Source organism: Alexandromys fortis, unplaced genomic scaffold (genome assembly GCF_014885135.2).
Source record: "Alexandromys fortis isolate MF-2015 unplaced genomic scaffold, M_Fortis_MF-2015_v1.1 scaffold_90, whole genome shotgun sequence".
In the NCBI taxonomy this organism is placed as follows: Eukaryota; Metazoa; Chordata; class Mammalia; order Rodentia; family Cricetidae; genus Alexandromys; species Alexandromys fortis.
The window spans coordinates 7,920,550-7,945,904 of NW_026067985.1; the positions used below are offsets into that span (position 1 = coordinate 7,920,550).

Consider the following 25,355-nt stretch of genomic DNA (forward strand, 5'->3'; position numbering starts at 1 on the left):
CAAAACAACAAAATAGTATTTTAGTGTAAAACAGGAAACGGGGCAAAGAGTAAAGACCTATGCTGATTTCCATCTCAGTACCACCCATGATCTGGAGAGATCAGCTAATGCCATTAAAGCCCTAAATATACTCACCTCTCCTTCAGCTCTTTACTCAAAAGGTTACTTTGTGAGGTTCCCCTTTAAAAAGCCTGTGCTCCTCTTCCCTATGGACAACCCCCTTATCTCAGCCCCTTTACTTTCTCAACAGCACTATTCAAGTTAACAGGTACCATATTCCCTATTATAGCCTTTGTGTTTATGTCAAGTGCTCACTTGGGAGAGGGGAAGAGTGGGTAGGCATTTCAGTTAGGCAACCAAATGATGCAGGATACTTAGGGTAAAGTTAGTAACCTAACAGAATGGGAACAACCCAAATAAAAAACAGTAAATGATGTCATATTAAAGAAATTTGATGTCCACATGCAAAGGGAGATGCATTTTGCTAAGACAGTCTTACATATCTCAGGCTAGCCTTATCAAACTCACTGTAGAGCCAAGGATGGCCTGGATTCCTAACCTCAGCTACCAAATACTAAGATTACAAGCATGCACATTTGATCTTTTTAAAAGAAACAACCCTGGGAAACACTACAGATTAAACTGTCCCTATGAGCCAGTGTAAAACATTAATGCAGCTTCCTATTTTCTGCCAGAGAAAACATTAACTGTAGTTAACATTTTACTAGTCTAATATTTGAAATAAATTACTAGTATCTTTCTAACCCAAAGAGAAATATGATGATTTGTGACAACTGCCTATTCACTTCTGCAGAAGAATGAATATTCAAAGACCCATGTTTTTCCTGTTAAGCCAGTAAGAATATACTGACTACCAAAATAAGTCAGTGCTGTTATTTGGAAACTATGAAAATAAATAAAAGCTGAAGTTCGTGTCACAAGCTTATAACCCTGGAACCTAAGAGGCTAAGTAAGACAAGAGGATCTCATAAGACTGGGCTATTCAGAGTGAGTTTGAGACAGTCTAAGATATAGTAAGACCTGTCTCAAAAAACAAAAACAAACACATACAAAACCAAAACAGGACCTGAAAGATGGCTGAGCAGGCCTTTAGGCATTCACATAAAGGCCAGAAAGTGGTAACAGCATGCCTATATTTTATTTATTGGGTTTTTTTTTTTTTTTTTTTTTTGAGACAGGGTTTCTCTGTAGCTTTGGAACTAGCTCTTGTAGACCAGGTTGGCCTCAAACTCACGGAGATCTGCCTGCCTCTGCCTCCCGAGTGCTGGGATTAAGGGCGTGTGCCACCGCTGCCCCTAGCTTGCCTGTATTTGCAACACTTGGGAGGCTAGGGCAAGCTGGCTAGCTAAACTAGCTGAATCAGTGAGCTCTGGGTTTAATCCAGAAACCCTGCCTCAGTATGTAAGATGGAAAGTCATTAAGCAAGAACCCCAATGGCCACTGCACACACATTCACACAAGTACACCCACATACCTCAACAAGCACACATATACCTACACTGTACACACATACATAAGCAGTAACAGAAATAAAGAGAAGGAAAGAACAGATCAAGGAGCACATAGCACCATCAACAAACCAAAATTTCTTTTCCATTTTTATAGCTTTTGAGAAAGGGTCCAGGCTGTCTTGATGCCTCAGTTTCCTTTTGAAAGAAGGCAACCTTGCAGATCATTTTAAAGGTGTGAACACACACTTAAGCATGGCCACTAACAGTAAGTAACATTCTAGAGTGGGTGCAGACTTAGAACAGCCTCTGAAGACTATCGCAATCCATCCAAAATCTTGACAAATAAACCAAAGCAAACTGAGTGAACTCTAAAAAGCACTTCCTGCACACTTATTCTCTCGTTATTTAACACCTTAACATAAAATATAACAGTTCATTTCCTGAACAAGAATTCCAAATAGTTATTAAAAGTGAATTCACATTTCAACTACAAACACTAATAAGCAACATCCTCTATTACAAAAAAGTTTAGTACTTAAAATTTGAAAATGTTTACAAATAAATTCCTGATTATTACATCATAAAATACATGTACAATCACTGATCTTACTTTCTAAAATACCAAACTGATATGATTTTGAAACCCTGAGATCCAATAGCCAGTAACTTGTTCACTGAAAAGGGGCACCATTTCCGAGATTTCTTCAAAAACACAGAAGGAACCAGCAGGAATGTATTTTGCCTACAGCTAGTACACATCAGTTAGTTAATTCCTAAGTCCCTGATGACCTTAATGAAGGCCAGCATTTAACAGCCACAGCAAAGACTCAGAATCATGTAGCCTGCATTAATACAAACCCTGATCAACTCCCCAAATGTGTAATTTATTTTACCTCATGTCAACATGCTCAAACTATAATCAAACAACTCTATTCATTTATCTTGTTTACCAATGATGCAACCATTTACAGGGCAAAATTTTTAAAAACTAATCACAAGATATATAAGTTTTATAGAGTGAATGACTCAGTAGTATGCTGTGGTTTGCTATTGGTGTCTAAATTTTATTCAATGAAAACCACAGGTGAGATTCTTGAGAACTGAACTAGCAATGGCCACACAACACTTAACAAACATGGTATACTAAAGTTTCACAGCAAAATCCATGTGTACAACTGCTCCTAAAGGCCAACTCTGCCACCAAAATTTATTTTAAAAATAGCTTAAAAAAAAAAAAAAAAACCCTTTCCTTCCCCTGAACTCTGTGAGTTCCCTAAACAATCCTCTATGCTAGTGTTCTCATAGAGGTCATTACCACATGACCCCTAGGTCAGATTCACATGTGAAAATACATAGTTCAAACCTCACAGGTGTCAGCTTTTTGAGACCTGAAACAAGTATTATAAGATTCTCACTTCCTATTACAGTATAAGAATACAAGGTTGGAAGAACAAAAAGTAGTGTGCGCTATGATGGCTAATTAAGACCACTGGGCACCACTACCACTATTTTAAGAAACTGTAAAGAAATCCACTGGCCAGAAAAAAATGATAATAACCTAGAAATAACCTTGCCGCTTCTTATTTTTTCTTAAGACGGGTCTCTGCATTTCACTAGTTTCTTAGCAACCACACAGGGCTCAAGCACATACAGAAACGGGGGGGGGGGGGGGGNGGGGGGGGGGGGGGGGGGGGGCAAAAAAAGAAAAATCACATCTACCTTCATTCCCTCTTCTAATACTTAGAACCAAGAGTACTGAACTTTGTTCTCTCAATCTAGGAATCACTCAAGACAGGGGTCCAGGTTAGATGCCATCCTAAAGGTCAGTGACCAAATTTGGTCAACAGTGGTGCCATCACTGCCGTCATCATTCTTGTCACTGTCAGAAACAACTGTCACCTTGCCACTACAAGGAAGGCAAAGCAACTGCAATATTCCCTCTGTCCATTCTATTTACTAACGGCCCAACATCATCTTCGTATGATCTTACAGCATGACATCAAATGGAGGAACCTAACAGAAAAGGCCTTGCAGTAAGAAACTGACTGGTACTAAAAACTGGTAAGACCCTGCGGTCAGGAGCCATTTCTCACTCCACTGGAAAAGCTGGACATCTATATTCTGAACAAAACACCTTCTAGCACTTTTTTTTATCTCTAACACTTCGGTTGGTTGTTTTTTGTTTTAAAACACGGAAACTCGAAGGCTATTTTTTTTTCTGGTGTATCAGTGAAATACTTTCAGCTTGTACGGGCAGATAAAATATTTTTTTAGTACTTACGAAAGATATACATGCTGCCAGCAATAAAATCCTAACTAGTAAGTCTTCAAACTGCTCAATGACAAGTTCCAGCAAGGTTTTTCCTGTTAAGGAAAAAAGTATTTGTTACAATTGTCCATATCAATCAATCCGTGACCGCACACAGACCGTCTCTCCAAAGTAACATTAAGATTTACCTTCTTCAGCCGGTAATTCTAGAATGCCGAAATTCGCCAGCCAACGTGTCAGGGGAGGAAAGAAAAAATACAGACATCTGATTAGCGCTTTTATAAAAACTGCTAGATACATCACCATCGTTGTGGGTCTATGAACATTTAACCTCTCTCTCTCTCCACTCTGATACCCCGAGAAAACTACACGGTCCCTGAAATCAAGGGCCACGGTCCTGCCCGTCAGCTCACTCGGGCCTCCAGGACCATGCAGCCGTTTCAGCTGGGTCATCACTTCTGCCAGATGTGTAACTTTGGGGAGTACAAGAAACGGTCGGAAGCTTTCTCAACTACATCGACGCCTCATAAATCCGCGGGGGACTCAGGCCAGCCGCAGGAGCGCCCCCCCCTTCCCCGCCCCGCTGCGCTCCGTCCGGGAAGGTCACCGGCTCGAGACCCCTGGAGGTCGGGAGAGGTCCGGACCCGCGTGCGGACAGCCCGGCCTCTCGCAGCCGTCGGGCGCCGAGCCGAGCCCCACGAGGTGGAGCCGGGTCAGCCATCTTCCTTGGCGCTCGGGCCCGCGCCGCCCGCTGCAGCGCCCCGCACCTACCGTTGGAGCCCCATCTCTCCTTGAGCTTCTTGACCTGCTCCAGGCTCAGCCCCGTGCTCTCGTTGACGCCAAAGTGGCCCAGCACCTCCTCCACCGTCTTTGTGTGAGCGTTCTCCATGACTGCGGGGGCCCCGGCCGGCCTCGCCTCGCGTCCCCGCGGCCTCCTCGCCTCCGCCTCGCACTCGGGCCGCGGGCTCGTGCCACCGCGGGCGCCCGGGCGCAGACAGCTGTCCCCTCCTCTTTCTCCTCCTCCGCGGCTGCGGCCGCTTCCGCCTGACCGGGCGCTGAATCACCCGAGCCCCCTCCCCCAGAAACCGCCGCACGCGGCCCGGCCTCGCCGAGCCCACCCGAGGGGCTGCGAACCTCCCGCCGCGCCGCGACTGTGCGTCGCCTCAGCTGCAAGCCGGCCGCGGGCAGCCCAGGCCGCGGCGAGGAGACCCGGTGCGGCTGAGGAGGGGCGCCCGGCCGAGCCCTCGGCGCGGAGGAGAGCGAGGCGGGCGGCCGGAGAGGAGCTGCGCGGCGCGCCTGCACGAGCCCCTCAGCTCTGCACCCCCGACAGCGGCGGAGGAAACTGCGGCGGAGGAGACGGGAGGTGGCGTCGGGGACGGCTCCGCGGCGGCTGCTCTAATAGCATTTATCCGCCGCTGCCTCCCCTCTCGCCGCCGCCGCGGCATGTGGACGCCGCTCATTGGCCGAGAGCGCCCAGCGCGGCGCGGGCGGCGCGGCCCCGCCCCCTCCCCCGACGCCCTCCCGCGCGCGCGCCGCGCGCCCACGCCGCCGGTAGGCCCCGCCCCCTCCCGCGCGCCTCCCCCAGTAACCCGGATCGAGACCGCGCGCGTGCACGCGTGTGCGCGCTGGCCGCCTTCGCAGCAGGGCTTTGCTGGCTGCGGCCAGGGCGAGCGGAGGGCGAGCTCGGCTTTTCTCGGCCGTGGCTTTCGCGTGTCGTCCGAACGCGGGAGTAGGGCGCGGATCTTATGGGTGGGCGCTCAGCGCTCGCTGCCCCGCCGCTGGGTGACTGTCTGGGGCGCGCGGTGGCAGGGAGGTGCCGGAACGCGGGCGACCCAGGCGCGCTCGGACGGGTGTCCTTGGCTCGCCTCCGCACCCTGGACAGCCCGAGCCGAGCTCTGCATCCTAATGTCTCCTTCAGAGCGCACCCCCCCCCCACCCCCATCAGCCACCAAGGGGAGGAATTCCGCAGTTCCCTTCCCACACAGCCAAAGTCGCTCATCTGTCGCCTCGGGAACACCGCATCCCACACCCCCAGCCGAGAGCCCCATCTCCATCGCACGCCAACACCAGCCCTTCCTTCCCCTGCGGGTTCTGTACCCCGACAGGGAATCCCACTCTTGGGGGAGGAAGGAGGAAGTTTTATTTCGTTTTAGTAGCCCACACAGCCTTTGACATACGTCTGCATAGAAGTCACAGGTTATGCTGTAGCAGCTATGCGTTTGCTAGGTGCTTGGCTTTGGCTTTAAAATGAAGGTTGCTATATAGACTTCCACTTTCCCCAATGAGAGAGAAGGAGCCTTCAATCCCAAACCTATTCTTAAACCACAAATCATCTGCTCTGTCGGTGAGGTCTGTTCAGAGCCTAGCATGAAATGTGATTTTGCAAATATGAAGAGATCGTACTGAGTCAGGTGTGACGTCCAGCCCGTAGTTTCAGCACACTGAGAGGGAAGAAGCAGTGTGATCAAGAGTTCAAGGTCATTCTCGGACACTTGAGTTTAGAACCAGCCCGCAGTGTTGGACTGTGTCTTAAAAAATAAAACATAAATTTAAAAAGCAGAGGAAGGTGGGAAGCCATACTAAACAAGGGGGAAAGGGAATCTTTGCATTGAATTCACGAATATTTTCACAAAGAGCAGCTTCCTGAAGGGAATTGGTTGCAAAATAAAGCATTTCGTCCACTCAAGTGTTTTAGCAACGCTACCCACCACCCCATCACTTGAGTCGTCCCACAGGGCTCCGCCCCAAGACTTAAGATAGATTCCTTCAACAGATGCAAATCACAGTGCTTTACCCGACTGAAAAAAACGAAGTACGTCATTTCATTTAATTATTTCCAAGGAGTGGAGGCTGGCATGCAGTTCTGATTGATACTTGGAAAACGACCAACAGAACCCTACACGAAACAAACAAACAAAAATTCTAGTGTATAGCAATGCACTCCCTAGAAGCAAGGTGGAAACTGGTTAGGGCACAGCCTCTTCAGGAGGATCAGGTGACAGCCTGCGAGGTGGGGGTGTGGTGATGGAGAGCTGGTGGGTCTTTGGCCTACCTGTGTTCCAGTTCTGCCTGGCTTTGTGTTGTTTCACACCAACAGCTGGAGGCACTGAGGGTAGGAAGGTCGCCTTTGGGAGTTGTCTGAGCCGTTCACTGGGTTCCCGGTACTTCCCTCAGGCCATCTTCTTCATTTTTGCCCCTCCTGAAAGATGCTTTCCTTATCTAAAGCAGCTCCCCTCCCCAGTGCGCCCTCTATCACTTTATTCAGAGTCCCCCTTCCCCCAGAACCCCGCATTTTTTGTTTAGCTGTTTACTGCCTTTCTCCTAAGTGTCTGGTGGGACGCCCCAGACATGAGCTCCATAAGAACACAGCTTGTCTGTCTTGTCCGTCTTCGGCATCCCTCATCATCTATTGAGAACCTGCAGTTTAAGTGACTGAGAGTCCCACCTTTCCCAACCCATTAGTAACCTGCAAAGGGCTGTGCCAGTGCCAAGGCCTCAGCAAATGTCTGCTGGACTCTAGGTCATTGCTTTCCATTCATGAACAAGACCTCTAAACAACTTGCCTTATGAGAATGGCTATGAAACAGGTTTAAAACAAAAAGGCAAAACTACATTATAGGGCTGTCAGCGATGAGAACGGTCTATATTCTCATAGGCACTGCTACCAGTCATAGTGCTCTTCTGGAATGTTCTTTGCAAGATTTTGTTTATTTGTTTGTTTTCACTGAAGTCTGGAATGCTCCCTTAAACTAACAGTTTGACTTTGTTTTTAATCTCAGCATGGGCCCCAGGTGGTTTATCACACCAAATAGGCCTTTGTTTCCTCTGTCTGTTGTTATCTCTGAGACCCCTTGCTTAGAGGTTGGTGAAACTGATCAGGAACCCAGACTCCCAAAGGCAGAATCCCTGGTTACTCTTATTTAGAAATAAGGTTGGGAGAAACTAAATAATTAAAGGATTTAATCTCAGTTAAAAAGAAGAAAGAGCCGGGCGATGGTGGCGCACACCTTTAATCCCAGCACTCGGGAAGCAGAGGCAGGTGGATCTCTGTGAGTTCGAAACCAGCCTGGTTTACAGAGCTAGTTCCAGGACAGGCTCCAAAACCACAGAGAAACCCTGTCTCGAAAAGCCAAAAAAAAAAGAAGAAGAAGAAGAAGGAATAGGAAGGGTGTAGGGGCGCATGCCTTTGATTCCGGCACTCAGGAGGCAGAGGCTAGTGGATATGAGTTTGAGACTAACCTGGTCCACACAGTGAATTCCAGGTCAGCCAAGAACCTGCCTTTTTTAAAAAATATTTTTTATGGTTTATTTATTTAATGTGCATTGGTGTGAAGGTGTCAGATCCCCTGCAACTGGATCTTCAGACAGTTGTGAGCTGCCATGTGGGTGCTGGGAATTGAACCCAGGTCCTTTGGAAGAGCAGTCAGTGCTCTTAACCACTGAGCCATCTCTCCAGCCTGAACCTGCCTTTTTTAAAAAAAAATAGAAATTTGGGGTTCCGTTTGTTTTATGCACAGTGCTGTATTCTCTTCTTGTTTGCAAGGTTACTCACAAAATAAGAAAGGTTCCACTGTTTTCCAGCAAGTCTCGCAGCCACACACGCCATCACTCGAGGACAGGAAGGAAAGGGAAAGGAGAGACTGTGATGCAGAAAGATGAAGTGTGACCAAAGACCTTCAGAAGCATCAATAAAAGAGGACATTAGCTAATAAAAGGCAGGTTAGTTTAAAAAGCTGTTGGGATAGAAAAGCAGAGAGGCAACTTGCAAAAGAGGCCTGGCCAGTTCTCGGCCCTCGGCAGGCCTCCTGTGAAGCGGTGGAGGCCACAAGAGGCAGTCTGCTCCATATTTGGACAGCTCTAATCATTAAAGCAGCCCCATTCTGGGCAGAATCCACCTTCTCTTAGCTACATCCACTCTTTATTAGCTCTCCAAAACCACCCTGAACAAGCTTAATCCCTCGAGTACGTGATCCTTTTAAGTACGTCAAGATCTTTACTGCATTAACGTCTCCTTTCCTAACTATAAAGAGCAGCAGGGCACGGGCGCTGTCTTCCTATAGTGCGGGTCTCAGCCCCTCGACATCTCTGGACACGCCCAGTCCTGAACACACCACACTGAGCACCCGCCTCTGCCCTGAATCCTTCCACTTCACAGTGTAGTGTTAGTGAACTCGAACCAAATCCTTTCCACGTGAACCACAGTCCTGTTAAATCTGTTTATGGTATACTTAGCTTGTTGATTTATGAGTATACCAGGTACCGAGCCTGCCTATAATGAGATGGTTTTGGGCTTATTGTGATCTTTTTGAGTCTTCATCTTTAAGCAGTCATTTTTAAAAATTTTTCTATGTGAATGAGTGTTTTGCTTGCATGTGTGCCTATACACCACTGTGTACCTGGTGCCCTTGGAGGCCAGAAGAAGGCATCAGATCCCTTGGAACTGGAGGGACAAATAATTGTGAGCCACTATGTAGGGGCTGAAAATAGAACCTGGCTCCTCTGAAATAGCAGCCAGTGCTCTTAACCACTGAGCTATCTTCAGACCCCAGATTTATTTTACCTGTGTATTTGTGTGTATCTGTGGAGAGAGTATGTGCACATGAGTGCAGGTGCCTGAAGAGGCCAGAAGAGGGCACCAGATCCCCTGAAGCTGGAGTTATAGCTCCTTGTGAGCTATCTATCCAACATGGGTACTGGGAAAAGAACTCCAGTCTTCTGCAAGAACATTAGTTCTCTCTCCCTTTAAAAACATTTAGGATTGTGCTTACTTCGGCAGCACATGCACTAAAACTGGAACAATACAGAGAAGATTAGGTTGCCCCCTGAAAGGCTGACACGCAAATAAATATGTGAAGCATTCTATACTGTGATCATTTTTGCTTCATCTTATTATAATTTATTTTTTCATGTTTGGTTGTTATCTCTTAGCCCATTCTTGAGAGACAGAAAGGGAGTGGGTCTGGAGGGAAGAGGAGATGGGGGAACTGCAAGGAGAGAGGGGAAACTATAAAGGTATATTGTATGAGAAAAGACTCTATTTTCAATAAGAGAAAAAAATGTAGATTTATTTGTGCGTAGGAGTGTCCTGCCTTGCATGTATGTGCACTACATGTGTCCCTAGTGCCCTCGGAAGCCAAAAGAAGGCATCAGACATTCTGGAACGGGAGTTACAGATGGTTCTGCCATGTGGGTGCTGGGAACTGAACCCAGATCCTCTGCAACAAATGCTCTTTCGCACTGAGCCGTCTCTCCAGCCCTGGCCCCAAAAAGTGCTTACATGGTCCCCTCCAGATCTGGCTGACACACAGTCTAACAAGTGTAAGTCGCTATCCAACAGGCCTTCTAGTGACTCGACCGGGTTAAAACACTAATTGGCTGGATGTCATTCCTCAGTTGTTATAATGTTTTTTTCAAGATTTATTTATTTTATGTAGGAATGATCAATCTGAACGTATGCCTTTATGCCAGAAGAGGGCCTCAGCTCCCACTAGAGATGGTTGTGAGCTCCCACTAGAGATGGTTGTGAGCCACTATGTGGTTGCTGGGAATCAAACTCAGGTCCTCTGGAAGAGCAGCCAGAGGTCATAACCACTGAAACATCTCCAGCCCCTGTTATAGATCTTTTGACCAGAGGTTCCAAAGTCAAGAAGTAAAGCTCCTAAAGGTGTTCCCAGCTACTTACCCCTTACAGTCTGTCATTTGGTGTTGGAATCACCCTTCCTTTGATGGGTGTAGTCAGCTGACTTGAAGGTCATGTACCATGAGAGAGAAACGCCCATTTAAGCAACAGGACCAGATCTGGCATCATGAAATGCTTACACTGAGAGGCCAGAAGGCGCCAAGACCTCTGACAAGAGCCCATCTGCCGCCTTTTGCTTGCTCTGGATGCGTGCTTGCTGAGGGAAATGACGGCGGAAAGGGCCACGCTACTGAAACGCTGGCTGCATATTCGAGATCCTTCTGCCCCAGAATCCTGAATGCTAGAATTATAGGTGTGCACCACATCTTCTTGGGAGAGCTATGTTCTGGAGTCCTTGCCCACAGCAGGCCCCAAATCTCTGTGCTGTTGGCCTTTGTGTGAGGACAAGTTCACTTGAGCAGAACTCGCGGCGCTGGGCACACACTAGCACTTTGTGGTCATCGTTGTTTCTATGTGCCTCACAACTAACATCTGAGAAACCCAAACAGCTCAACAGAGCATCTTTTCTAGAATCTTCCTCACCCCCCCCCCCCCCCCCCCCCCCCCCCCCCCCCCCCCCCCCCCCCCCGCATCAGTAAGTGTCCTCTTCATGGCTGACTGTGTCAAACTCCAACTCCTGGGAGCCGACTCCAGACTAACAATGACTTGAGGACTTGAGCAAAGTTACCTCTGCCTCCCGACTGTCCCAGGTGGTGGCAGACGCAGTTCCTAGCCACTCTGGTCTGTAACTCACCAGTTTAGCAGGCCGGTTTTATTTATTTATCTACTGATTTTGAGGCAGGGTTTCCCTAGGTAGCCCTGGCTGTCCTGGAACTCGCAGAGGTCCTCCCGTACAGTACTAGGTGCTGGGGCTTGGTGCCTCTGGAAGCCCTTACTCACGCCGCCACAGGAACGCGGTCGGCCTCCCTGCTACTCCTTTTTAAAGACTTCCTATGCACCTCTCTGTACAGAACTCCGGATCCGGGGAGTCCCAAGGCTTGCCACTCTTCTCTGTCTCCAATCTCTCCTTTCACCCATTGCTTTGACCCCACCCACACACTCATGACACACACATTTCCACAAGCAGACTAACAAACTCAGCCGCCAGCCCACATCTCCGCCCATCCAAGCCGTGGGTTCCTGTGTGAGAGTAACAAGAGGAGGGTCAGCGAACGGTCATGTCCTTTCGAGAAGGGAGCCATAAATAATACAGCCTATCCAGGGTAAAGCAGTCCAGGCTCAGGGCGGAAGGAGTGACAGGTGGGCAAACTCACCTGGGATAAGATGGCTTTGCTCTCACGGTCGCCTACCTTCTTACAACAAATTATAAGCCCCAGGAAATCACAAGTGACCAGATAAATGTGTAATAATCATTTCCTCTGAGACCCTTTAGCCCTTCCTCCCCGTGCCCCCAGCAGCTAGCTGAGTGCCCAGCATGCTGCAGGCACCAGCACGTATCAAACACATTGATTAAGGAAACCCTTTTCTTTCTCTGCCATTGTTGCTCTGGGTGGGGAAACCACCATCTTCAGGAAGCGAGAAAAAAGGAAAGAGAGCAAGCGAGCCATATAGCAGTGCAAAGCAAAGTATCGCAGGGGCTTTCAAAGCTGTGGCCTCCTGATGGGGGAAATGCGCTTTAAATACAGCAGTGATTCCCCCTCTCCCAGTGGACACATTTCTCTGCTCTCTTCCCCACCAGCTCCCCTAGGTGCTTAGACCTTAAACAGTGACTCTCCTAAGCGCAGAGAGGACTCAGTCTCCCAGTCCAACCAAAAAGTGAGTGATGGAAGACTTGCTCACTAGTGAATGATGAGACTCTTCTCAGCAGGCTAGAGGCTCAGGGCCGCACTAATGCCAAGGCCCTGCTCCCCAGTAGGGGCAGCAGCAGTGAACAGGTAGAGTTTCCGGCTGGCAGGAATCCAAGGACAGACAGAGCAAGCAGCAGATAGGGTTGCTGTGGACAAATTCCTAGAACAGAATCGCTCCCTTGATGTCCCACAATAGCAGAAGGGGTGACTGGCAGACCCGTGAGCACAGTTAGATGTCTATTGTGATCCCGCGCTAGCCACCCGATAGCTCTCCACAGATCCCTAGGGTCTGGCTGCCCGCCTGAGTCACCTTGTGATTCCTCACTTTGGTGAGGGGGAAGGAGGGGAACACTGTGTATCCTGAGAGAAGTGTGTCTGACATGCCTGATCCGTTCCATCTGGGCGCATCATGAGTCCCATCTGGCTCCAGCAGTCTGAGCTGAGGAGCAGCAGATCCCAGCAAACCCCAAGCTCCAACCCTCTCCAGCCTGCTCCTCCTTCACCTCCCCTAGACAGGAAGACCCCTGCAAACTTCTCCTTACCTAGTCCCTGCCTGCTTTCCTGTAACACCCTTCACCCATGGGTCTGGGCATCCACCTTAGGACCGGGTTCATGGGAGACCCTCTGCAGAGGGCAGGCCTCTAGGGAAAGTACAGAGCAATTTGTGATTCTGATTTATGGTGATGGGTCTCCAACTCGGAGCATAGTGGGCACTTCACCAACTGAGCTGCCTTGCAGCTTCAAAAGCCCACTTCCTGTCCCTGACCTTTTATCACCAGAGCAGGGCCTGGTTTTTGTAGACAGAGCTCCCTGCAGAAGGTCCTCTCCCATGCCTTATTTGCTGGGGTCCCAAGATACACAATTGTCCTTCTCTTGGCTGCTCTCCATCCCAGGAGAACCTCTCATCCAGATGACCTTCCTCCCCTCCCCGGAAGTCTTCTCAGGTGGTCCCACGAGCCCTGGTAGGGGCTGGGCAAAGCCCCAGGAAGCTAAGACTTGGCCTAAGATGTTTGCAAACATTGGAAGTTTCTCTCTCCATGACTCATCAGAAGAGAGCGGAGTCCCTCCTTCTTCCTGGAAGGCAGTAAGAGCAAAGCCAGCTACAACCCTTCCACCCCAAAAAGTAAACAACCCTCACAAAGAGCTCTTGCTTCAAGACTCAGATAACACCCCAAAATCAGTCATGACAGCCTAAGGAAGGGGACGTTTTCGAGGCCACAGACAGCCAGAAATGGCAAGAGGGGGCTGGAGGCACAGGCAAGCATTCACAAATGTGTGTTTTCCAGAAAAATAACGGCTCCCCTTCTCTCTTCCCCAGCTCTATTTTATTTGTGTATTTATTGTTTCTTTTTCTGAGACAAGATTTCAAGTAGCCCAGGCTGGCCTTGAATTTGCTATGTAGTTGAGGATGACCTTTAACTTCTGGTCCCCCAGCTTCCATCTCCCCAGTGATGGGATTACAAGCATGCGCCACCATGCCCAGTTTATACAGGGCTGGGACCTGAGCCAAGGCCTTCCCATGTTCCACAAGCACTTCCTCAACTGGATCCCCAACCCCAAATTCATCCTTTAAAGTTACCAGCATCTTAACATAAAACCTGAGCTGGGAACCATGGGAGCTCTTAGCAAGGATTTCAATGGCACCTAACGCGGTTACAGGAAACAATCAACGCGTACACACACATAAAATCAGGCTAATTCAGACCAAAAGGAAGAAGGAGAAATGGAAGACAGGACAGAAGCTTTCTTTGACAAACTTGCTATGCATGCAGTGAGCTCAGGGGTCATGGGTCACCTCCTTCCATCCTTAGGACAAGCCTATCTGTCAGGCGTCACTGTCAGTTCCCCACCCCTCCCTGGGAATCTGGTAACTAGTTCTCAGAGAGGTTGCTGTTTGATGAAGTCACAACTACTATTCGAGAGCCAGGTGTGGTGGTGTGGGACACACTTACCACGGCATTCAAAAGGATGAGGCAGGATGGCTGGAGTGAGCTTAAGGCCAGCCTAGGCTACTCACTGAGCTCTGAGCCATCCTGGGCTACAGAATGAGAGCCTGTTTGAAAACTGGGAGGAGGGCTGGTGCTGTAGAGATGGCTCAGTGGCTAAGAGCACTTATTGCTCCTGCCGAGGATCTGGGTTCCCTTCCCAGCACCCACATGATGACTTACATTCACCTTTAATTCAGTTCCAGGGGAATCCCATGCCCTCTTCTGGCCTCTGCAGGCACCAAGCAAGTGTATGGTACCCAGACATACAGGCAAGCAAAAACTCATACACATCAAACAAGAAAAAGTAAATGTGTTTTAGAGAGGAAAATATTTCTCTATTCATGATTCATCCAGGGCTGTCCCATTGCGGGAACACGCGATGATTATTTGGATGGAATTTGTACAGACCCATTCCTCTTATCACCAAATGCACTGAATCTCGTAGCGGAAAGAGAACGAAGCTTTAGGGGAAGCAATTAGAAGAAGCAACAGCGGCATGCTGGTGTGGAAGGGAGATAAATTTGAAGTACTTTAGATACAAAAACATTTTAAATCTGCCTAAAACAAATGGAGGGGTCCTATGCCGAGTTCTGGGAAGACATTAGCAATTTCTGAAAGCCATTTTCACGACAGAAGCCGGTGACTCTGTGGTGTGTGGAAGTTGCTCAGACAGGCTGGCACACATCTCTGTAGCAAACAGCAATTTCCTGGTCCCAGGTCCCAGGTCCCAGGTCCGTCGCTCCTCCCTGAGCCGGCCGAGGGAGAGAGGGCCCCTTCCAGTCCTGCTGAAACGCAGAAGGCTCTCGCAGGGTGGGGCAGAGACAGCTGTTCCAGTCACAGCTTGAGGTGGGGGTGGGAAAGGGGCAAAGTGACATCCCCAGCAAACTGCAAGAAGAGGCCAACAGAATGCAGGGACCTGAGCTGGCTTTTGGCCAGGACAATGGGATTAGCTTCCCAAGTGCTGGCCAAAAAGGGCCCTGGGGTTTTTATTTTTATTCGTTTTCCATTGCAACGGCACAGCAACGCAAACAAGGCCCCAAACAAGGGGAGCCGCCACGGAGTCGTTTTTCCTTCGTGGGGTGGCATCTCAATGCCACATATCTTGCTGACCTGGGCTCACCCAGGGTTTAGAGTAGAGCATTTGATTACCTCCCTCTCCGGGGACAATGGAAAAGAGGCATGATGAATGCCCAGCTAGCTCCGTGTGCACACGAAAAGGGAAGTACATCAAGGTGTGATCGCGGGGTCCATTGTACCCAGGAACAATACCTTAATGAGAAACTGGTAAAAATCCAAGAAAGGAGAGCCCCACCTCCTCCAGACCCCAGGTCAGGGGCTCTAAGTACAAGGGATCAGAAGAAATACAGCTGCAGACAGCTAAATGTCAACCAGAAGGCAAGTGTGAAGCCAGGAAAGGCTGTGCGCAGCAGAACAAGAACAGGCTACTGAGAGCCTCACGAGAGGCCACCCCCATGTACAAAGGGCTGTGTGATCTTGTGATTTGTCTATTCCTCAACTGCGTGGCCTAATGTCAAGCTGTCACCTTTTGGGAACTAGAGGCACAAATTGAGAGTTATAGCTGTCGGATCTTGACTGTACCAACTCCAAGGAAGCTACTTAAACCATGTTCTCACTCCCTTGTTTGTCAAAAGTGGATAGTGAGATAGATCAGCAGATTAAAAAAAAAAAAAAACAGCAAAAAGCACTTGTGGAGCAACTCTGGGGTGCACCTGAACTCGAGCGAGGCCCAGAGTCCATGCAAAGGGCCAGCTGTGGTAGGTAGCTTGTGTCTTTAGAGCCCACGTGATACCAGCACTCCTAAAGTGAGCTCGGAGACAGAGACAGGAGGATGAGAACGCTGGAGTATTCAGTCTAACAGCCGAAATAACAGGAGGTCCCGCCCCACAAGCAGTGTGGACAGAGAGCTGACTAGTGAGAAGTTGGCCTCTGGCTTTCATGTGCGTCACACCTACACACAGAATAAAGGATTAAAGTAAATTTTGTAAGCCGGGGATGGCGGCGCGTACCTTTAGTTCCAGTGCTAGGCAGGCAGAGGCAGGCGGCCCTCTATGGCTTTGGAACTAGCCCAGTCTATACAGGGAGTTCAAGGACAGCCTGTGCTACACAGAGAGACGCTGCCTCAAAAACACATACGTATATACACACATAAATCAAAAAGTAAGATAGCGAAAAGCCGGGAGTATGGCTCTGGGTTCCACTCTCAGCACCTTTCCCCCAAAAGTGGTGAACAGAATCAGCTTCATGTTTCCCTGGGGTGCCTAAGGGAAGCTCCTGGGTTTATTCTTTGGCCATTCATCTGTTGCTGGGCATTTATTTATATTGCTTCACCTCAGAGTGCTGTAATGAACGTAGTCGTGCAGACTCATCTCCAGGAGAGCTTACAATTCTTTTGGGTTCTCTGTTCAGGCATGCGGTAATGGGTTGCTAGATCTGATGGTCCGTGTATGTGTGTATATATTTAATTTTTTTTTTTACTTTCACTACTGGATATTGAGCCTTAGTTCTCATGCATGTTAGACAAGTGCTCTACTATTGAGCTACAGCCCAACCCTCCCTGTCTTTTAATGTTTTGGGACAGGGCTTTGTTGAGTTGCCCAGGCTAACCCTGAACTTGTGATCCTCCCGTCTGAGTCTCTAAGTTGCTAGGATTACATGCCTGAGCCACCAGGCCAATATTTCTTTCTTAATTTCTACCATGATACTCCACCCTTTGCGATGAGCCTTGCCCCCAACCTTTACCCGCATCACCTGGGCGAGCCCATCTTTCCTGCAATTCAGCCCTAACTCCTTAGGGTACTCTGGGCCTGGCAGCCCCACCCTGCTCATCCCCTTGTAGCCTTCTCAGGGTGTTCTGGACAGAGTCAGGCTCAGGGTGAAATTCTGTGTTTGAACCATCTTCGATCCTAAGCTGGCTGTTTTCAACTCCCTAAAACCAAGCAATTGCCACTTTTCTCCCTCCTCTTTCTCCTCAGGAGGGAGAGGGAGAGTTGACTGTCAGGAGGAATCATCGACCTCATTCTGTCATTGTGTTCTTGGGGCCACTGAAGGGATGGAACTGGCTCTGCCAGGAGCAGGTGCACAGAATCTAGATCTTCTGTGGAAACTTCCTCTTGGTATTTTGTTGTTGTTGTTTTTCTTTTAGCCTTGGGGTCGCCTGTGACTCTGAGTTAGTTGGTCAGTGTCTCACTCTTCCAAGGAAAGGTCTAAGCAGTATCACACAATGCTCCAAGGCACAGGACAGGGGCAGGCCTTCCCTTTGTGTCCCATCAGACCCTTTGCTTTCCAGTGTGCCCACAGATAGGCCAGACGGCTCATGGCTAGTCCTGACCTGGTGCTCCTGACTCATCTTCTGCTAGAGTCAGGCCAGCGCCTGTAGCCTCTCCAGCCCCTCCCAGGTTCATCCCATTAATCCAGGGGTCCACTGGGCCTTACTGGAATAGTTGCAGGCATGGAAGGAGCCACAGAGACCATCCGGCCAGTCTTCTTCTCCCTCTGGAACTTTCCCTTGTAGTTTCAGTGATAGACAGAATGAGGTAGGAAGAGGGGAAGAGAAGTTCTAGAAACCCTAGCTTTCCTCTCAGCACAGGAATTCTCAGGCTGGTTGATGCTGTGTCTGCTGGAAACCAGGGCAGGCAGGGACCTGTCAATGAACTGGCCTCTCCTGAATAAGTCTTGGGAAAATGAGATGTTGCCCTAAAAGAAATTCATGACAAACCTATTTTCCTCCCTGGTTCCCCCAAGGTTAAAACAAAAAGACATTTGGTTGGAGAGTTAGGTGCACTCTAATATTTTAAAGACGCGTCTTACAGCGCTCAGGATGACCTTGAACTTCCCATTCTCCAGCCTGTACCTCCAGATCATTGGGATGACAGTTATATGCCCGTGTGCATGGGGGTGGGGATATCAAACCCGGCTCTGTGCATGCCAGGCGGGCAAGCTCTCTACTGCTCTGAGTTATAGCCCCAGCTCCAGCCCTGGCTGGGGACTGTGGGAATACAGAAGGGACCAGGAGGGTGGCCACACTGTGCGGTTCTAACACACAGACTAGGCTTCTTCCTTTGATTTATTGATATGGGAGTGTCATATATCAATCTGTTGATTTCATTGGTTAAGCAATAAAGAAACTCCTTGGCCCTGATAGGTTAAAACATAGGTGGGAGGAGTAAACAGAACAGGATGCTGGGAGGAAGAGGAAGTGAGCTCAGACTCGACAGCTCTGCTCTCTGGAGCAGAGGCCCTGCTTTGCTCTCCTGGGCACACGCAATGAAGCTCCGACCCAGGATGGACGTAGGCTAGAATCTTCCCAGTAAGCGCACCTTGGGGTGCTTACACACATTATTAGAAATGGGCTAAATTAATATGTGAGAATTAGCCTAGAAGAGGCTAGATAGAAATGGGCCAAGCAGTCTTTAAATGAATACAGTTTGTGTGTTGTTATTTCAGGCATAAGCTAGCAGCCCCGCCACACTTATTACTACAATTTATCCTAGTCACATCCTACCAGCTTCACCTATATTAAAAAAAAAAAAAAAACAACAACAGTGTCCGCCATAGAAGCATTTGGTTAAATGTTAATGTGAGGACACATTTAACCAAAGTGGAAACAAGTACTAAAATGACCTCCACTATTATGTGGCTTTGTTCTGTGTGGCTCTCTTCGACCTACTGTGTCCTGTCTTCCTGCCTCTGGATTTAACTGTGCTCCCGCCTGCTGTGTCCTACTACCAAGTGCCTTCCTTTTTTTTTTTTTTTCTTTTTTTTCTTTCCTTCTCCTGTATCCTTGGAGCCTGTCCTGGAACTAGCTCTTGTAGACCAGGCTGGCCTCGACTCACAGAGATCCGCCTGCCTCTGCCTCCCTAGTGCTGGGATTAGAGGAGTGTACCACCACCACCGCCTGGAGAAATTACACATAATTTTTTTTTTTTAAAAATCAGTCACTTCAGTATTTTTTTTAAATATTTATTTATTTATTATGTATACAATATTCTGTCTGTGTGTATGTCTGCAGGCCAGAAGAGGGCACCAGACCTCATTACAGATGGTTGTGAGCCACCATGTGGTTGCCGGGAATTGAACTCAGGACCTTTGGAAGAGCAGGCAATGCTCTTAACCACTGAGCCATCTCTCCAGCCCCTACACATAATTTTAGTTGAGACAAAAATCACAAATACCCAGAATCCCATCTCTGCAGTTATTTTGTAGGCGATTAATGTCTACAAGCACTTGGCTAGATAATCTGACACCAAGCTGAGGCTTCCCTGTGGAAGAGATTTCACCTGTGGTATAGCTTCTGGGAGCTTCCAGGCTAGCCTGTAGATTCGACTTTCCCAGCCATGATTGCATAAAACCAATGAATGGTTTGCCAGAGCTCTAGACCTCCCATCTCTGTCTGGTCCTCTGTCTTGTCGGTTTCTGCCCGTCTCTGCCCGCTTGTACACGTAGCCACCTTTAGTAACTCAAATAGTCCAGCAATCCCTGACCATGGCTGCCACATTTCCAACTTTGGGACTCTGTTCTTGGCCATGTGAGGACAGCTGATCCCACAAGTTCCCCCCACGTCTTACATCCCTGCCTGCAGACTTCTGCGGCAGTAGCCGCCTCTGTGAAGCCTCTCAGCCACCTTGGGTCAGGCAGAATCCGTGGTCTGCATCCCATGATGCTCTGGGACCTCTCCTTTGCCCTTCATCCCGACTTTGCCCTGTGTGGCTCTCTGAGGTCAGAATGTGGCTTCTAAGCCTTTGTGTGTAACTGCTGCTTTGCTAGAGAACAGACTCAGATGTTTGAGGCTATTACTGCTGAACTTGGGCACTTCAGGAGGAACTGAGGAGATAATATATCAGGTAGCCCACAGAGGTTGAGGAGGCCATGTTGTCCAACATCGAGGCTAGCAAACCCAGGCGCAGCAGGCGGAATTGGTGACTGAGATACCCACAGGGACATGCAGCTGGAACCTGGAGGGGGGATTCCTGCATATGTTCTTCTGGACCCCAAGAATGCCAGCGCCTGCCTCACCCAGCTCGGGATGGCATCGTCTGTACCCGCTGTGCTCCAGCCAGAGGAAGGGGCTCGCACACCCACAGGAGATGAGGGCCCGTACCCCTCTAGTGCCAACGGTGACAGGCTTCTTCAAAGATCAGGAGAGCCCATCAGAATCTCAGCAGGGACGCCGGGCAGCTGAGGCCACAGGCTCATGAGAAACTGAGGTCCTTTCCTTGGCCCCGTTGCTCTCTCACCTCCCCAGAGAGCAAGAGGAATTTAAGTTTCCTGGGAAGAGAAAGCCAAGGGCATGGGCCTGCTGGCTCTAGCCTGGTTACTTCCTGTAGAGAGATCCTCCCTCTAGAATGGGCCTGAGATGGTAGATTAGGTTGAAGGGAAAAGCTGCACTCTGACCTTTGGGTCTCTGAGGTGTGGCAGTGTGCAGGAGCCCCAAGTGAGGTAGGTGTGGCTGCGGGGGGAGGGGGGAGACACGGGAGTCTAAAGAGTGACACATTACCACCAAAGTTCTGCAGGGTGTATCCTACATGAAAACAGATTCTCCTCCCAGAGGCCTCCCTGGAGCCACTGAGTGCAGGCTAAGAGGAGGGAGAGGCAGGCCAGGAGTGGCAAAGCTGCCCTGTGGCACAGACGAGTGGATGAGAGGCTGACTAAGCTCAGCTTCACCAGGGATCAAGGAAATGCAAATCACATCAGGAGCGAGAACTGCCACCTACCAAATGGGATTGCTTTGAAAGAGGGCCCTCTCTCTCCTCCGCACGCGGGTGTGGGAGTGCAGGCTGGCATTCTGGAAAGTCACTGGTAATATGGAACAAGGCTGGTGAAGGGATGATTCAGCCATTTCACTTCTAGGAAATGATTCTGAAGTAACAGCAAGAGATGTGAACCGGTGGGAGGGGCATGTGAAGGTGGGCCTTGGACGGCCAACAAAGAGTTACTCATCGTGATGAAATTCGTGGAGAATTTTACTTAGATGTTAAAAAAGGCCACCAAAAGCCATGCTACAGCTCTTATCTGACGTGCATGAGTTTCATTCCGAGCACTGGGGTGGGGGTGGGGGAGCAAAACAAAACAAATGTTTGTGTCCCTGTTGCAGGATCTTAGGGACGGAGGACAAGTTCCTTCACCTCACTGGAATTCACCATCCTTACCTTTAACATGAGTCACTATAGCCGGGCGGTGGTGGTGCACGCCTTTAATCCCAGCACTCAGGAGGCAGAGGCAGGCGGATCTCTGTGGGCTCGAGGCCAGCCTGGTCTACAGAGTGAGTTCCAGGACAGGCTCCAAGCTACAGAGAAATCCTGTCTCAAAACCAACCAACTAACAACAAAAAGAATTAATGTTACATGACACCTAACAACCTTAGAGTCCCTGGTTTCTGAGACTAGATTGTGTAAGCAATAGTTATCTCAGTATTGATACACCTTTTAAAATAAGCAATAAATCCAAGTTTTGAGTTATTTTAGAAATGATTTCCAGGGGCCGGAGAGATGGTTGAGAGCAACTGACTGCTCTTCCAAACGACTTGGGTTCAATTCCCAGCACCCACATGGCAGCTCACAGCTGTCTGTAACTCCAGTTCCAGGGGACCTCGCAGCCATGGCAAAACACCAATGCACATAAAATAAATAGACAAACAAACAAAGTGTGATTTGGGGGGCTTGGCAAAGCAGATCAGCAGGTGAAGACACTTGCTATCGAGCTTGAGTCTGATACCCTGGGCCCTCATAGTGGAAAGAGAGAACTGACTCACTCAGATTGTCCTCTGACCTCCATACATTCACGGAGACTCCTGTACCCACCCGCCCCCAAATCAACGCAAATAGAAATTAGAGTTAGAAAGAGATATTTCTGAAGAAATGTTGGTGAACTGAAACACTAAAGCCATAGGTAAATATAAAAGAAATATATAGTCCATAAGCATGGACAGGCATTTCACAGAGGGGTAAAGGTCCAACCTTGAAAAGAAGGTTACAGAAGAAGTGATGTGGGGAAAGGGCTCCCAGTGACCTGTGCCCTCCAACTGTGAACAGTCTCTCTGCTGTGTCACACTCTACAGAAAGCCCACTCACCCCGTGGGGCCAGAGTGTCCTGTGAGCTATATAGACAGGGTCAGCCCAGCTCACAGGGGCTGATGGCCTCAGCAGACCTTTCCCTGGGTGGGCGCGATGCCACCAGCCTATCTCCAGGAGATAACGGATGTCCAAGCACTTTACCACGGAGAGGTGATCCGGGCAGGCTCACTCCAGGGAAAGGAGGCTCAGGACACATTCCATTAAAGAATTTCACACTTTCCTTCCTCCCAGCTCTTCTTTTTTTCTATCCCCTAAACAGAAATATATTTAGCAACCCTATCTAAACCCTCTCCTATCCTTAATTTGATTAAGGAGCTGAGGGAACAGAACCCGAGATGGGGGAGGTGGGAGGGGGTCGGGACGGGGTGGCTGAGTTGCGCAGTGATTAGGGAGCGGAATGCCCATCTCTGGCAGGTGAGGCTTAAGTGTGGACAGCCCCAGTGCCTCCTGGCACTCCATAAAGAGGCACAGAGGACCAAGGGATGGAACATTTTATCAGGGTATGCTCTTCTCCAGGAGAATGTGGACCAAACCAGGGAGGTCAAGCTTCAAGGATTAACGGAGAGAGTAATAAAGGGCCCGTCTGCTTCTTTCTCAGCTCTCTCTGCCTTCAGGCTTCAAGGCTTCCCAGAGGCTGCACATTCTGACCTCTTGTTTAGAGTCTGCGAGCTTTAATGGCTTTCTGTCTGTCTGTCTGTCCATCTCTGGTGCTGGAATGGGATTCCCAGCCATATGCAGTATATAGGTCGGTGCTCTACTACTGAGCCACAACCTTATTCTCATGACATTTTATTTATTTATTTATTTATTTATTTATTTATTTATAGACAGTGTCTTACATATCCCAAGTTGGCCTCCACCTTGATAATGACCTTGAACTCCCAATTTTCCTGCCTTTATCTTCTGAGTGCTGGGATCATAGGTAAGGACTACCACATCCAGTTTATGCAGTGTGGGTTTCAAACCCAGGCCTCTAAGTTTTTTTCTTATTGCTTCCACTTGGGCACGTGTTTATGTCCATGCATGTGCACGTGTGGAGGTTGGAAGACAGCTTTATGTCAGGTATTGGTTCTCTCCTCCCACCGTACGGGTCCTGGTATTGAACTCAGACCATGATGCTTGGTGGCAGGTACCCCTCTGAGCCATCTCACTGGCCCTGAACTGAGGCTCTATACACACGGTAGGAGAGCGCTCTACCAGCTGAGCTCTCGAGCCTTGAGTAAATTTACTCTTTAAATTTACCTGAGGAGGTAAAGAGCCATCGGTGTGTATGAGGACCAGGGTCCCATGTTAGCTCATCTGTCCGCTGTGCTCCCCGGCAAATGCTGTCCTCCTGAGAGAACTAAGGCAGTCGGCACTGGCCCAGCCCTATGTGCCAGGCTCTGTTTGTCTTCTCAGCCAGGAATGGTGGCACACGTCTTTGATTCCAGCACTCCGGAGGCGGGTTTCTGTAAGTTCAGGGCCAGTCTGGTCTACGCAGTGAGTTCCAGGACAGCCAGGGGTCCACAGTGAGACCCTGACTTGCTGCCCCTATAAATCAGGCTCTACTAACAGCCTCATTTCTGTTTTCTGTTTCTTTGTTCCCTGTCCTCCCTTCATTTCCTCTTGTTTTGCTTTCCTATTTCTTTCATAATTTATTTTTATTTTATGTGCGCTGGTGTTTTGCCTACATGTATGTCTGTGTGAGGGTGTCAGAAGCCCTGGAACTGGAGGCACAGGCAGGTGTGAGCAGCCATGTGGGTGCTGGGAATTGAAGCTCAGGTCCTCTGGAAGAGCAGACGGTGGTCTTAACCACAGAGCCATTTCTCCAGCCCCATTTCCCCCCCCCCCTCTCTCTCTCTTCCTTCCTTCCCTTTTTTTTAAGCTTATTTTTATGTTATGTATATGAATGCTCTGCCTGCCTAAATGCGTGCACACTGCTGGGAGAGGCCAGAAGAGGGCATTGGATCCCTTAGTTACTGAAGTTACATATGGTTGTGAGCTACCATGTGGGTGCTGGGAATCCAACCTGGATCCTCTGGAAGAACAGCCAGTGCTCTTAACCACTGAGCCATCTCCCCAGCCCACTTTTTCTTGTGGATGTGTTTGGCTATGCATCGCCACAGTGCATGGATGGAGATGAGAAGACAGCTTTCGGTAGTCAGTTCTCTCCTTCCAGCATGGGCCGGGGGAGTCAAACTCGGGTCATCAGGCTTGGCAGCAAGTGTCTGCCTGTGGAGCGTCTCACCAGCCTCTTTCTATTTCATTTTGCAGTAAGGATTCATTGTCTATGCTTCCCAGGCTGGGCTTGAACTCATGGTCTTCTTTCCTTGGCCCCCACAGTGCTGCTGGATTTCCAGGCCTGAGTTACCACCACTGACTGGCTGTGGAGTGAGGGGGGGGGGCAGGAGGGCGGAGGGCGGAGGAGAGGAGAGTTTTCCCACTACTTCTCCAGCAGTCTGTCCTCAAGGACAGGGACTTCACCTTGTTTACCCTGGACGTTCCCTCCAAACACAAAGCCTGGAACAAAGGCGATGTTTCCTGCAGGCACTAGTGGTGTCTGATAAATTTGGCTAAGCAACCTGAGGCCGACTCAGGGAGGATTAAGTGAGAAACATTTGTCCAGTGATCTCAAGTTCAACCTGTCATGTTGCTGGGCTTCAAAAAAAAAAAAAAAACCCACAGAAAACAGTTCTGCTGGCAGGAGGTGTCAAAGGTAAACAAGACCTTAGGGCAAGTCCTAGGAGGGGCTCCAGCTCCCCTCATGGGTTGGATTTGGACCAAGTGGCAATGAGGAGGCTGACAGACATTTCCCAGGGTTTCCTTCTATAGTGACATCTCAAGGTCATATCTAAAAGTTCTGGGGTTACCCAATGCAGAAGATGGTAGGAGCCGGGCGGTGGGGGTGCACGCCTTTAATCTCAGCACTCGGGAGGCAGAGGCAGGAGGATCTCTGTGAGTTCGAGGCCAGCCTGGTCTACAAGAGCTAGTTCCAGGACAGGCTCCAAAACCACAGAGAAACCCTGTCTCGAAAAACCAAAAAAAAAAAAAAAAAGGAGGAGGAAGAAGG

The 25,355-nt window shown here is 49.1% G+C and overlaps 1 protein-coding gene and 1 non-coding gene across 3 annotated transcripts in view; one reads left to right on the forward strand and one right to left on the reverse strand.

Moving 5' to 3' along the window:
* Atp2a2 (ATPase sarcoplasmic/endoplasmic reticulum Ca2+ transporting 2) overlaps window positions 1-5,115 on the reverse strand; it is a 38,500-nt gene extending 33,385 nt beyond the window's left edge. Inside the window, exons 1-3 of one of the 2 annotated variants that reach the window (XM_050159118.1) lie at window positions 4,513-5,115; window positions 3,930-3,947; window positions 3,754-3,836 (exon numbers count right to left, since the gene is read on the reverse strand). In XM_050159118.1, the coding sequence (XP_050015075.1) occupies window positions 3,754-3,836; window positions 3,930-3,947; window positions 4,513-4,630 (219 nt within the window). In that variant the 5' untranslated portion in view covers window positions 4,631-5,115. The remainder of the gene's footprint in view (window positions 1-3,753; window positions 3,837-3,929; window positions 3,948-4,512) is intronic. The other variant, XM_050159117.1, reaches the window with a different exon arrangement.
* A 4,386-nt stretch (window positions 5,116-9,501) lies between these two features.
* LOC126511756 (U6 spliceosomal RNA) lies at window positions 9,502-9,605 on the forward strand. The gene has a single exon (XR_007594777.1). It is a non-coding gene; the product is annotated as a U6 spliceosomal RNA (small nuclear RNA).
* Window positions 9,606-25,355: the final 15,750 nt, after the last annotated feature.